The sequence below is a fragment of the Carassius auratus genome, chromosome 34 (genome assembly GCF_003368295.1).
Source record: "Carassius auratus strain Wakin chromosome 34, ASM336829v1, whole genome shotgun sequence".
Classification (NCBI taxonomy): Eukaryota; Metazoa; Chordata; class Actinopteri; order Cypriniformes; family Cyprinidae; genus Carassius; species Carassius auratus.
Genome location: NC_039276.1, coordinates 2,690,706 through 2,705,729, shown reverse-complemented (window position 1 = coordinate 2,705,729; position 15,024 = coordinate 2,690,706). Strand labels below are relative to the sequence as shown.

The 15,024-nt window shown below is 35.4% G+C and overlaps 1 protein-coding gene across 2 annotated transcripts in view; it reads left to right on the top strand.

Moving 5' to 3' along the window:
- Positions 1-14,821, top strand: part of LOC113052939 (cysteine/serine-rich nuclear protein 3-like) — a 45,303-nt gene extending 30,482 nt beyond the window's left edge. For both annotated transcript variants that reach the window (XM_026217435.1, XM_026217436.1), the window contains 4 exons: positions 4,538-4,749; positions 8,643-8,902; positions 8,987-9,283; positions 11,369-14,821. In XM_026217435.1, the coding sequence (XP_026073220.1) occupies positions 4,551-4,749; positions 8,643-8,902; positions 8,987-9,283; positions 11,369-12,481 (1,869 nt within the window). In that variant the 5' untranslated portion in view covers positions 4,538-4,550 and the 3' untranslated portion in view covers positions 12,482-14,821. The remainder of the gene's footprint in view (positions 1-4,537; positions 4,750-8,642; positions 8,903-8,986; positions 9,284-11,368) is intronic.
- The last annotated feature ends 203 nt before the right edge of the window (positions 14,822-15,024 follow it).

The window sequence follows — 15,024 nt, the reverse complement described above, 5'->3', positions numbered from 1 at the left end:
GTTTAGGAAATCTGTGTGAAATCACAACAGGAACAGGTTTATTACATGCAAGAACAGAAACCCAAATGGCAACACCCTAGCTAAAACTCAGTGTACTATGGCAACTGCATGCAACCAGTGTTGGGCAGTAGCACATTACTTATACCGTAATTTGATTACTTTTTTAGTAACGGAGTAATCTAACGTGTTATAATTTTCAAAATATTAATTCGAGTATAGTTACACGTCGAGGTCTCTATACGTTACTGCCGCGTTACATTGCTGACAGAATGCAGTGTTTTATAATCTAAATTAAATTACATTTAATTTATGCATTTAGAAGACGCTTTTATCCAAAGCGACTTACAGTGCATTCAGGCTATCCATTTTTACCTATCATGTGTTCCCGGGGAATTGAACCCCCAACCTTTTTGAATCCCGTCCCAATCCCACGGAAAAACTGGGGGAAAATCCCATCCCGTCCCAAAACCGGAAGAATTATTCCCGTTCCCGCCCACTCCTGGATTGTATATTTTTTGGCTGGAATCTGTCAGTTACAGTAAAAGAAAGAAAATACAGTAGGCTACAGATCACAGCATTAAAATGTATATGTGTGTGTGTGTGTGTGTGTATATATATACATATATATATATATATATATATATATATATATATACATATATATATATATATATATATATATATATATATATATACACACACACACATTGCACACACATTAAATTTCATGTTAATCATCCATGCTAACCTTGGTCACGCTCAAGTTAACATGACCCAGACGGCAAAAACTGCATCTTGTTTGCTTTAGCCTAATTATTTTGCAGAAGCACTGCGTTTCGTTGTTATTCGGAGTGCACACAAATAAACGTCGAAAGATTGATTACTTTATCTGCATGACCAAAAATGACGGAGTATTTTGACAAAGAAATTCCCTCTGCTCTGAGTATGTAATAATCACTCCGCTCCGAAACCAGAATCACCGCTCCGCCTTCATTCCGTGGATAAAGTATTTCAGTGTATTTCATTGTTATGTTCTTAACGAAATCTATATTAAAATAAAAAATAACAGGAGAGTTTCAACGACACTCCGACTTTTTAAAAAAATCTGCTCCTCGCTCCGGTCAGAATCACACCACTCCTCTCAAATACTCTTGTCAGGTGAATGCGGCGCTCATAAAAAGCACAGGTCAAAGCAGTGCGCGAATTAAACATTTAAAAGCACATGTAAATGAGAGAGTAACTCGAGCGCTGAGTTAACACTGCTGTGAATGATGTGGTGTTGTTCAGTAGCTGTATGATGGAGGAGCCAGAACTGCAGCTGATAGAATGTGCGCTGCAGCACGATACTACATTCAAAAGCAGACTGTAGAGACATTTTTATCGTCCACGATCAAAAATCTTCATATCGCACACCCCTAGTTTATAGATAATTTATATAAAATGTAGGCTAAGTGTATTCCTGGTGCCGCCCACTCCCGCTGACACTTTTTCCCGTCCCGTCTCAATCCCGTGATTAATAGTGATTTTTTTTCCCAATCACCCAAAAATGTCAGCCTCTATTGCAGACTCGATGCTCACACTGGTTGCCAGATTGAGGACACGCAACAAATGTATTGTCAATGGAAGGTGACGAGCCTAACACTGTACTGTAAGTTGATGAATTGGATTATCCACGTTTTAATATTCCTCTGGTTATAGTGGTTTTTAGCTGAGCCAGTTTGTTTGCTGGCTTCCAAGGTTGCAATACACAGTTTTTTCCAACAACTGGAAAATTGGCATTGGGCAATGGTATTTTAATGCTTTAGTACAATAAAAAAAAATACATACAGCACCTTTAAATTTCTCCTGGGTACTTCACTTATGAAAACGTTTTTTTTTTCCGTTTTTTTCTGAAGATTCCACTTATTTTTACATCAGTCTACCGAACATTTCTTTCTGAACAGCCTTTGAGTCTGATTTCATGTTATTTTCAGTCATGCTGTGTCCTTGTACTTTGATTAATAAATTAATAAGCTGAGGTAGCCGCTTTATGAGTGCAGTGCAACACTGAAAACTCATCTCAAGTTTCCCATTGGTTTTCTTTCCTTAAGACACTCAATCAAACACAGACAAAATGGACTTCCTGGATGACTGAGGTAGAATTAAATTAGTAGTTTTTCCCCTCTGCTTCCATCTGGGGTCCTGTAAGGCCTGGTGATCAATGACAGCGAGGAGGACAGGAAAGGAGAGGGGGATGTGTGCTTTAACACTTATCACTAATTGAGTGCTTTGAGGATCTCAGCCAACCTAAGCTTGATATTGAGCAACAACAGCTGACCACTTCTTCAGTGGCCGGGTTCTAAACATATATTTTCCTCATTTATTTTCTTCATAGGGATCTCAAACCAGCTCTGAGATTAATTACATTATAGAGTTTTATTATAAGCAAAAAGTGTTTGAAAACACCAAAAAGTCTTTCATGTGCAATATCTGAATTTTATATTTGAATTACACTTAAATCTGTAAGTATAAATACACCCACACACACACACATACATATACATATATATATATATATATATATATATATATATATATATATATATATATATATAATAATTGACTATAATGGGAATAAATTATATTTTGTAATTTTATTTTATTTACTAATTTAATATTACATTTATAATTTAATATATTAATTATTAATTTAATTAGAGAGTATTCATGGGTCAAAGATGAAAAGGGGTTCTCAAGCAACACAACAATAATGCAATTTTAAGTTTTTTTTTGTTTTTTTTTATGTTTAATGTTTTCGTTGAAAAAAAAGGAGTAAAATTTTTACAGTGATTATGTTATGTATTTTTTTAACAGTAATCATTAGATGAGATTAAAAGACTAAATGCATTCAAGGTTCACAGTTCAGAATTAATTGTAATAGAAATCTTTACAGATTTTTGCCACTATCCTTCAAACCAACCAGTGATTCACCCAAGTTATTAATAATTTCAAATCAATTTTTATTTTATGTATTTTATTAAGTACAGGTCATAATAAGTGTTATTTAATTTTAACATAAATGTATCTGTTATTCTGAATGATGATGGATCAGTATTACACCCATATCATTTTCACACAAGTTATTTGAAACATTAAAATAGACACTTAACTTGCATTTAATATGCTTTCTATGTATATAAATTCACTTTTGTCAATTTAATTTGATGCGGACACCGAAATGGGACAGCTCTTCTTTGGCCGTTATTGGCGTTAACGTGTTGCGTTAACGCGAGACTCTTATCAGGCGATAAAAAATATATCGCTGTTAATCTATTCTCAAAGTTGGGTTGGGAGCTGGGTCTAGGCGAGCTATGATGACTTTCACCTTGATATTTTATATAACCGACTGACTGAGGACAGCCTAAAAAGATGCTCAGGACAGTTGACGGGTCACTGCTGCACATCGTCACGAAAGCATATTTTTCTCACATGTTTTTATGTCTTACCACTCGTCGATTTAAACATTAAAGCATCCAAAAACAAGACACGGAAAAGCTGATGTGTATTATATTTGATGCGTTCATCGTCTCTTAAAGGGACCGCGCCTAATTTAGCGACTGGCTGCTGTAATGTTTATCCTAGAAAATGAAAGAAAATCACTCACTGCTCTTGACTGCATTACTTTGTAGTTTAAACAGTCAAACCAAAAATTATTCACACACCAGGTATAATTTTTGATATATATAGCAAAACTGTAATAATGTGAGAAATGTTGAAGGTGTCTGAATAAATGTAGGTTTGATTGTATATTTCATTTTTACATTGAAGACTATCCAGTGCTATTTTACTATTTAATTATTTGGTTTCTGTACCTTCACACCTACAAACTTGGAAAAAACTTAAACATTGGTGTGAAACAGGCGTAATGTTGTTTGCACCTTGTGCAATGTGGAATTAGTTTACAGCTTTTTCAAGCAGTTTGTGAAACATTTTGGAAACAGGAGATGAGCCCCTTTCCTAATGCACCACCTAGCTTGATAAACCCCTTCTCAAAGACTTACTGTTTGTCAATTTTATTTGGGTAACACACATATTCTGAATGCCGTCGGCAGAATTCGAATGAGCCATTTTAATCTAGATTAATTTCAAGATCACAGTGAGATTAATCTAGATTTAAAAAATCAATCTATGCCCACCTCTTATATATATATATATATATATATATATATATATATATATATATATATATATATATATATATATATATATATATATATATATACTGATGATGTGAGAAGTCTTTAATTGAACTGTAAAGTTATTTACAATGTCATGGTAACAGCGACTTGATCAGTGATTATGATTGATTGATCTCTTTCCAGGATTATTAGTAAATAAAATTTTCTATAAATGCAGCTGAAATCACACTGACTTGTGGCTTCTCCGAAAGCATTTATCATCCAAATGCACTTATTACTAAAATACTGTGTAATTGAATGTTACAATGGCATTTTTACTTGCACTCTATGAACCCCCTCTCTCTCTCTGTCTGGTGCAGCCTGACGGCAGCCATGAGTGGAATTCTGAAGAGGAAGTTTGAGGAGGTGGAGGGGGCGTCGCCCTGCTCCTCACTGAGGGAGTCTGAGGAGGAGGAGATATCCAGCACTGAGAGCGGAGACAGCAGCGACAGCGTCAACCCGTCAGCATCACACTTCAGCCATTCTTCATCAGCATCATCCTCATCGTCAACACACGCACTGCAGCGGACAGGTGAGACAGAGAACTACAGTTACAGCAAATGCTTTAAGGTGAAGTATTCAGAAAGCTGTGAAGTTTCAACATTATTACAGATTGAATATTTAAATGAAAAAAATAACAGGGTTTCTGCAGGATTGATGAAGTGAAATATAAGAAATATAAGGCCAAGAAAATTTAAGGACAAAATTAAATGGAACACAATATGTAAATATGGTCTATAAATGTAAATTGCTAAAATGACATACAATAAGACACAAAATGACATGAGAAGTCTTTAATAGATCAAAATTAAATGAGTTTAAGATTAAAACCAGAACAAATCTCCAATCCATTTTCAAGACTTCACTTTACATTTGCATGCAAAACTTTGTGCCACAACTTTATGAATGTAAGATGTTCTACTCTGATTTAAGCCATTTTAAAGACTTTTAAAAAGACCCACAGAAACCGTTAATAGAGAGAAAAGTAGCCTACAATCAGTGCTCTTAAAAAAAGAAGTCATTATTGGAGAATGTTTTACAAGAAAATGCTATTTCCATTTTTTTAATTCTAAATTTTACATTTAATTCAGTGTGTTACTTAAGGGAAATTTTTTTTGTCTGGATAAAACAGGTAATTGGAATTTTTTTTTCTTTTTTCTTTTTAGCAATTTTGAATTTGTTAGTTCTTTTTTTATTGCAATATATAAACTCAGAATTACAACAAAAAACTGAACTGTGTGTTGTTAACTCAGAATTGCAAGATAAAAAGTCAGATTTCTGAGTTTATCTCACAATTTAGAATTTTTATCTCAAAATTGAGTTTTTATTTTGTATTTTATACAGAGAAAAGCTGCCAGGTCATGACACTAATGAGAGTTAATGCATAATATTTCTCTGATGTTTAAGTAGTAGTTTACCTAAAAATGTGTTATTTGGGTTATTATTTACTCACCATCATATAGTCCCAAAAATATATTCTGTTATTTTTTCTGTTGCAAGCAATATTCTGACATTCCATCCCACATATGACAAGTTTCAAAAAATATAACATAGAAGTAAAAATTACATTTATGCTTAACTGTTCATTTAAAACTAATGCCAACTGGCACAAAATTGTTGTGTCATTCCTGTAAAGCACTGAATTGTGGGTATATGAGAAAGAAGATGGAAAATAACTTTTCCCAGTGAACGTCCCCAGAGAAAACACTAGCTCGAAATTGGTAGCAGAAAATAGAAAATGGCCCTTTGAAAGGAGAATTCATCACTGAGATTTGATATTGATCGTCAGCACGCTTGTCTGAAGGCGGCTTGAGAAAATATCCATCATCGCAATAAAGGTAAAACATCTGGCCTCATGCCGCTAACCATTAAGAAGCTGAAGCACATGAGCCAGCATTTGACTTCATAATAAGTGGAAGAGCAGTTTACCTGAAAAGCATCAGATGCAGTATTTGGGAAGCTAAAATAAATACAGATTAATCAAGGCCCAATAATGCGAGGGGGTGAATTAAGGAGGGCAGTTGTCTCCTCCATGTCGATCATTCCTGATGCTCTTCAGCTCTAGTTCGCCATCATCCGAGATCTTTAATGTTTTGTGATGCTCATTCACTTTAATTCCTTCATTTAAAATAATTAGAAGTTTATGTACACCAGATGTCTGCGGATGACCCACGGTGCTGCGAGTCCCAGAGGACGTCTGTTTCCTCCTTTAGAAAGCACTGCTCTTTCAGCTCAGCTTCAGAGAGAGGTTACGTCTATTAAGATGTGAAATGAATCTTATAATCACAAATTACGGTCATTCAGATAAACCTGCTGAGCTGGATTCCTGGAACTATTTTCAGCAAAGTAAACATGATGAATAGCAAGTGACTGCTAGATGCAATCCCTGTGGTGCATCTTTAGGGTATTACGCATGGTATAATATTGATTGCCATATTCATATACCCAGGCATGCACATGATACTGCAATCCATTCAAAGGTTTTGGGCCGGTAAGATTTTTAAAGAACTCTCTTATGTTCATCAAAGCTGCATTTATGTAAGAAATATTATGGATAAAACAGCAATACTCTGAAATATTATTACAATTTAAAAGGACTGTTTTCTATAACTGTTTTCAGTATCATTACTCCAGTCTTCAGTGTCACATGATCTTCAGAAATCATTCTAATATGCTGATTTGCTGCTCATGAACCATTTCTTATTATTATCAATGTTGAAAACAGTTGTGCTGGCTCATATATTTGTGGAAACTGTGATGCATTTTATTTTTGTATTTTATCGGATGAATATAAACCTCTTATTTTTAAAATTAAATATTTTATTTATTTGGTCAATTTAATGCATCCTTGCTGAATAAAAAGTAAAAAAGAATATATATATATATATATATATATATATATATATATATATATATATATATATATATATATATATATATATATATATATATATATACAGTATATTACTTACACCAAACATTTGAACAGTAGTGTACTTTAAAGTAAAAAATAACATTTTGCATATAAACTGAAGCCTATTTTATTTTTTGCATGAATTGAGACATTGTTTTCATAAAATTACCTACTGTACAGTACAGTAATGATAATCTAATGAGAATCACTACTGAGAATAATGAAAAGGTAAAATTCAAAAGGGAAGCATTTAGATGCATTGCAGTAATGATAATTTAGAAAAGCAACTTAATGTATTTTTTTTTTAAAGGAAAAATCTTTTTCTTCATGCAGAATACTTTTCCCCTTTCATTCTAGGAGTGAAGTTATGTTTCTGCCACAGAATAAATATTTTTCGAAACCTCTGTTTGCAGTACAGTGACTATGCTTTAGTTCTGCTGGAGTTCTGAGTCAGACTGGGTTAAGCGCAGTGCACATATTCATTTGTGTGTGTGTGTGTGTGTGTGATGTATTCTGCTGGTGGTTCTGGGCGGGGGACCGGCAGCAGCAGATGGTTCTTATTTGTCTTGTTTGTGTCAGACATGAAGGGAGCTGTGGGAGAGAGTATCAGGGAAACTCCACTCTTGTGGAGGCCAAAACTTGGGATATTTATACAGGGTATATTTACCATCCCCCTTTAAATAGCCAAACAATAGGAGCTGGAGGCATGCAGAGAACTGAAGTAGCCACTAGAGGCGCACTGAGTAGAATGGCTTTTTGATACAGCTTACAAATAATGATGATTCCTGAATAATGAAGACTTAAAAAACAAAACAGCATATTAGAGTGATTTCTGAAGTATCATGTGACAATAAAGACTGGAGGAATGATGCTGAAAATTCAGCTTTGCAATACACACACACACACACACATATATATATATATATATATATATATCGTATTCACCAATATAATACCTAATAATAAGCAATATTTATTTTACCATGCAGAGTTTTTACCATTTACAGTCATACAGAGAAAATGTGAATGAATGGTTAAATTTGAATAAATTAGTTTAAATCTGAAAGAAGGGGTTTGTGATATCAAACTTCTTAATCTCGGTTAGGAAGTTTAAATCAAAGCTGCTATACACTGAATATTCATTCTTGTAGCTAAAAACAGTAGAGCATGGTGCTAGCAATGTCAAGGTCATGGGTTCAATTCCCAGCGAATGCATGAACTGAAAATGTAAACCATAAATGCAAAGGTTGCTTTGGATGAAAAAGCATCAACCAAATGCATAAATATACATGTAATGTAAATACATAGATTTCATATAAATAATTCACTGCGAAAATAATAATATTAGCAATTTGAGATCAAATCAACTATATTGTAAATATTTAATGCATCACTTAGCACTATTTCCTAGTGCACGAATCATACTGCGCTGTAACGGGAAAGATGCATATCAGTGTCCTTCAAATTGAATAACCAAACAGTAATTTTATTTACCTTTAATGTCTTTATAGCGTCCTCGATACTGAAACGGGAGAAGCGGATGAGGACGAGGAGGGTGCACTTCGAGAAGGTGACGGTGTATTACTTCAGCCGGAGGCAGGGATTCACCAGCGTGCCCAGTCAGGGTGGCAGTACGCTGGGCATGTCCAGCAGACACAGCTGCGTGCGGCAGTACACGCTGGGAGAATTCGCCATGGAGCAGGAGAAAATCCACAGAGACATGCTCCGAGATCACTTGAAAGAGGAGAAACTCAACTCTATTCGTCTGCGGGTATGCATATGATTCAGATGCTTTTGTTATGCATATATTGAAGTGCAAATGTCTTTAATATCTCACCTTTTGTGTCATCCTCAGTTGACGAAGAACGGCTCGGTGGAGTCCGAGGAGGCCAATGCTCTCACGCTGGATGACATCTCTGACGATGACCTGGACATTGATAACACAGAGGTGGATGAATACTTTTTCCTTCAGCCACTCACAACTAAGAAGCGGCGTGTTCTCCTGCGCTCATCTGGGGTCAAGAAGATCGATGTGGAGGAGAAACATGAGCTACGAGCCATCAGGGTGTCCAGGGAAGACTGTGGCTGTGACTGCAGACTCTTCTGTGACCCGGAGACCTGTGCATGCAGCCTCGCTGGCATCAAGTGTCAGGTGTGATCAGCAAACACACATTACACACAAAACATGCCATCACTGCTGAGGAGTACTAGGTCGAGTTTATCATTTATATAATTCAGAATTTAATAAATTAATATTTCAAGCCACACAAAAATACAACTGTGTCACTTTTTACCTAAAATAAATAAATAAATAATTATGTTAAATTAAATAAATATTTGTATTATTTTAGGTAATGGCATGCTCGAATAATTTTTATGACCAATTTAAAATATGCACTGTAACATTAATATTATTACAATGTAAATATTTGTATATTTACTACTAATATTTATAAATTGTTTTATTTATAATATTGTAATCTTTTATTATTTCTTATTTTTAATTAAAAAAAAAATGCATTATGCTATTATTTCATGACAGTTAAGCATATCTAGCCCCCAAATTTTCACTACTGTACCAACATTTTAATTTATTGATATAGGATTCTAATTGTTTCATGAACCGCCCACGATACAATGCGAGTTTTTGAGGGTTAACTTTGTGGAATAAAACATCTCAAAAAACAACAAGGCTTCATGCTGTGGTCCCATTGTGTTTTCCATTTAATAGCTCCCAGCTATAGTCATCTGTAGGCATCTGTTTACAAAGAAAGAAAGTAAAAAAAAAAGAAAAAGAAATTGTAGGTGGAATAATTTTCTCTTTGTTCAAAGTTCTATTACTCAATACCACAGTGATTCTGAGGTTTGTTCTGTTTAGAAGCATACTCTTTGGGTATGTCTTTTTAGGTGGTTAATGTACTCAGAAATATATGTTTACAGTCATTTAAAATACAATTAAAATAAAACAGTATGAAAAATTAAACAGTACAACAAATATGAATAAATATTTTACAATGTAAATATTATATATTATATGATGCTTATATTTGCAATTATTATTTAATATTTTTATTTATTTATGTTCATTTAACCTATTTATTCATTTGTATTAATATCAAATAATTTAGGGTATTAATAAACTAAATAAATAAATCCATAATTTTCACATAACACTAATGACAATTATGGGTTAAAATGTGCTTAATTGTCATGAACATAATGCAAAACTATTTTAATTGTCATAAAATAGTCTTTATTGAGCATTTTTTATGATTTTGAGGTGAACTATGACCCAACAAGGATTAAAGGGGTCATATGATGTTGCAGGTGATGCGGTTTAAGGTTAAAAAACGGATTTTTTTTTTAAGCTCATCGGTCTGAAAAGTGAAGTGTGCTCTGATTGGCCAGCTATCCAGTGCTTTGTGATTGTGATTTTGTGACCGAATGCCTCAAGCGTGTGATAGAAATGTTACGCCCCTTGTCATACTGAAATGCATGTCCTGGTCAAAACACTGGCGTGACAAGACAAAAACAATAAAACCCATTACAAACGAGCTATTTGTTGCATCCAGTGGGGACATAATTACAGATTATAATGACTTATACTGTGTTTTTACACGTTGTGTTGCATCGCGCACATAAACATGAAACCATGTCTGCATTTGTGATAGGAGTGATATGACAAACAGCAAACTTCTTCCTTTTTGGAAGCCTAAAGTATTTTCACTTTCACAATGAAACAGCTTCTCCATGACCTGGTGCCGGCGGCAACAGCGAGAATCAAAGGTTACACCTTCTTTATTTGCGTGAATATTTGGGCGGCGTTATGCAAATCTTCCCTCATCGTGATGTAGATATGTGGGGGCATATTTAAATGAGGCTTTTCAGGGGGACGTGGACGAGTCTTAACCTTTATAAAGAATATCATATTGGGTTTGAGACTTTAGTCTTTGCAACATTAGGAATCTTATCTATTCACGAACAGCTTGCAACACTCCAAAGAGAAAGGAAAACTTGAAATCGCATCATATGACCCCTTTAAGATATCCAGAGATAAAGTTTAATGGAGGTATGCCTGAGAGAACCAGTTAGATCCAGCTGATAAAGCTGGTTAAATTTTACAGAGTGCATCAGGCCTTCACAAGAGAGAGAGGAGCTTTATTTAGACTATTCCTGCTGTGTGTAATTCAAGCCATCCTAAACTGGCCTGTCCTCAAGTGTTCTTGGATGTCCACAGGTAGACCGCATGTCATTCCCGTGCGGTTGCACAAAAGAGGGCTGCAGCAATGCAGCCGGAAGGATCGAGTTTAACCCCATCCGAGTTCGGACTCACTTCCTGCACACCATCATGAAGCTGGAACTCGAGAAGAGCCGCGAGCAGCAGCAGAATTCCGGCTCCATCGTGCCGAACGGCAACGGTTTCCATGGAGACCCGAACAGTCACTGCAGCCCCTTGATGGCGGGCCAGCATGCGCTGGAATACGCAATCCCGAATACAGTCCCACAAACCAACATCATGCACCTGCAGGCCGGCGACGACATGGACGACACATTGGATGATGAGGAGGAAGAAGACGACGAAGACGAAGAAGATGAGGAAGAGGATGAAGATGACGAAGAAGACGAGAACGAAGAGGACGAGGACGAGAGCAGCAGTCTGTGCAGTCTCTCCGACTCCAGCACACAGAGTTTGGAGAACAGCGACTCTGAGGAGGAAGATGACAATGAGGAGGAAGAGAAGACAGAAGAGTTTGATACAGGATTTTCCAATAGCGAAGTGGCTCCGCCCCCTTCTGTGATGCATTACTCAGAGAATACGGTCGTGTCAGGCAACCAAACCAACGGCAATTCCTACTTCATCAACTCCACCGCAGAGTACTACCCAATGGAAAAAGCTACTCCACCCGCACTTTTAGCCACTGCTAACCTATCTAGTGAGCCCTTCTTAGGGGACACAGTGTCCTATAAAGACAAGGTTAATGACTCCAGTAGGGTCATGTCTCAGGGTCCTTACAATGTGACCGCTGACCAATACACAGACTACTCCCAGCAGCCAGAGCAGCCATACGCCAATCACCACTTGGCCGTAATTGGTTGTTGCGCCTCACAGCTGGATAAAAGTGTCCAGTCCAAAGGGACCTTCCTCAGCCAATCAGGAGAGCGGAGCCAGATGGAATTCCAAAACTATATGAACAACAATACACAGGAAACAAGTTACAATGCCAATGGGAAATGTTACTTAGCTGAACAGCCAAAGGAGATGTCTCACAATCTGCCCGAAGTTTCGCTAGCGGACAACACAAAAGGACCTACTTTACTAGACACTTTTGCTGAGCCCACTCCGGTTTAGATTAAGAGAGCAGCAAGAGTATAAAAGCAGTCTTTGATTCTGCACATCAATGTTTAGTTTCCTGTTTAACGTTTGCCGGATCCAAAAATATGTATTTTTACTTAACTTTGCAAAGAATAAAAATCACATCAGAGCGTATAAGCTTTAGGTTGGAAAACACTCTACGCAAGTGTGTGAACGCAAACACTTCATCCAGAAATGAAAATTAGCCCATGAATTACTCACCCTCAAGACTCTTAAACCTATAACCACAAATGTAAGTATTATGATGTATTATAATTGTTGTTATAATTATTTATGAATTGATATAACATAAGTTTTTTTATAATGCATTACGCATTCATTATAAAGCCTTAAGAATACCCTTATAATGTATTTTAAATACAGGCTTCATAGAAAGTGTTATCAAAATATCTATATTTAAAATTTAATAATCACTTTAATCTAGCTTGGGCCAACAGTTGTAGATGGAAGCAGCTCCGGGAGGATGACGTACGAGGTCAGCATTGCGCATGCACCAGTTAGTCTTGTAAAAACCAATGTTTGTTTACAGAATCAAAGGAAGCAAAAGTTTCCTTACTTTAGCAAAGGAAAACCAGTCTCCTTTTGGTTTATATTACAAATCCTCATTTTATAATTCTAATCTGTGACCATTGTTTTGATTTGATCTTTTCGCTGCGCTTCTGCAATGTGCAACGCCAACCTCATAAGTCATCCGCCCGGGACTGCTTCCATGTAAGCATAAACTAGATTAAATTGATTATTAAGTTTTAAATATAGATATTTTTCTTACAAAAACACATTGATTCACTACAGGAGGCCTTTATTCACCCCCTGGAGTGTGAGGCACTTTTTATTATGGATGGATGCACTTTATTTCACTTCTTTTGGACTGATGCACTGCAACACCCGCTGACTGCCATTAAACAGATTGGAAGATCAAAGATCATTTTTAACATAATTCTGACTGGATTCATCTGAAAGAAGAAAGTCATGTACACCTATTATTTTGGAGTAAAAAAATAAAATAATAATATATATTATTTTTTATGTTGCATGCAGTCCAATGTTTTTCATGCTAACTTATTTTATGTTCTGCAGAAGAAGACATAAGGGTGATTAAACAACATAATCTTCATTTTTGGGTGAACTTTAGATTCATATTTGCAAGCATCGGCCAAGCGTTTACATATTAGCATAAAGTCTGTTCCTGGCCTTAAGCTTGTGCAATGTTTCTTGTAAATTCAAAAGTTCTTGTTTTAATCAGAAATGTGGATAGAACTTTTCTATGTATCTGTGTCAGTGGTGCAAAAAAAGAAAACAGAAAAAAAAGATTGTTGCTGTTAGTGTTCTGAATTAAGTGTATATCTAAATGTTTGATAAAAAAGCATGTTTTTTGTTTTGTTTTTTTAGCTTTCATCGCTGGTTCATGGTTTTGTAAAAGTTTGATGTACTGTAAAAGAGAAAAATGTTGTGTTTTTGTACACATACTTTATGCTTTAAAGAGTTGGTGAAAGCATGAAAACAGCTCTTAAAATGTGTGCTGCTCATTTGCCTTTGCTTACAAAACCAAAACTGTGATCTTTAAGTTGTGAACACAATACATTTGCTCAACATAACTGCACTTTTCCATTGGCTGATGTTACACAGAACCACAACCAATTGTTACCTGAGCACTGAAGGGGGCGGGGCTTTGCCGTATCATGCCATGACTAAGGCTGCGTTCAGAATAGAATCTCAGAATCGCAAGATATACACTCAGAATCCACCTTTTTTCTCACAATTCTGAGTTTACGCTTCGCAATTCATTTTTTTTGTTTTGTTTCTAACACAAAATAAAAAAATTACTTGAGATTTTTCTATCTTGATTCTGACTTTTCTCTCAATTCCGAGTTTGTACCACACAATTCTGAGTTTATATCTTGCAATTCCGCCCGTTTTCTCAGAATTCTGAGACGAAACGTTTGAATTATAATAAAATATAAATCATCTCATTGTGGAAACAAACTTTCACAGTATATTAACGACCAACGAACTATTTGTATCGTAAAAAGCGCTATACAAATAAACTTGAATTGAATTTTTAAATAATATGGGGAAGAAAAAAAAAAGTTAATTTACAAAAAGTTTATTTTTTTTATAATTCATATGAAACATTTGCAGAGTGATTAAATTATGCCAAGAAAAAGTCAGGAAAAACTAAATTGTCCCTCATATTACTTTTGGGGAAGTGCACTGCATTTTTGGATACAGTATATACTGTATTATAGCATGCTATTCTGAACGCAGCCCTAAGTTATGTTTTTATAGCATATCTTTATAGTTTTTAGTGGAGACATGAAGGATGTTTTTTTCCATGTCACTAACACACACACACACATATATATATATATATAAAATCACATGGATGTGAAGGAGAGAAGGTAGTTAGATAACAGATTTAACTTTTTAAACCAGATTACCATAATAAAAATGATCAAACGCTTTGTTTAATGAAACTCTGAGATACTAATGTCTTAAATTATCTTTGGGATTATACAGGG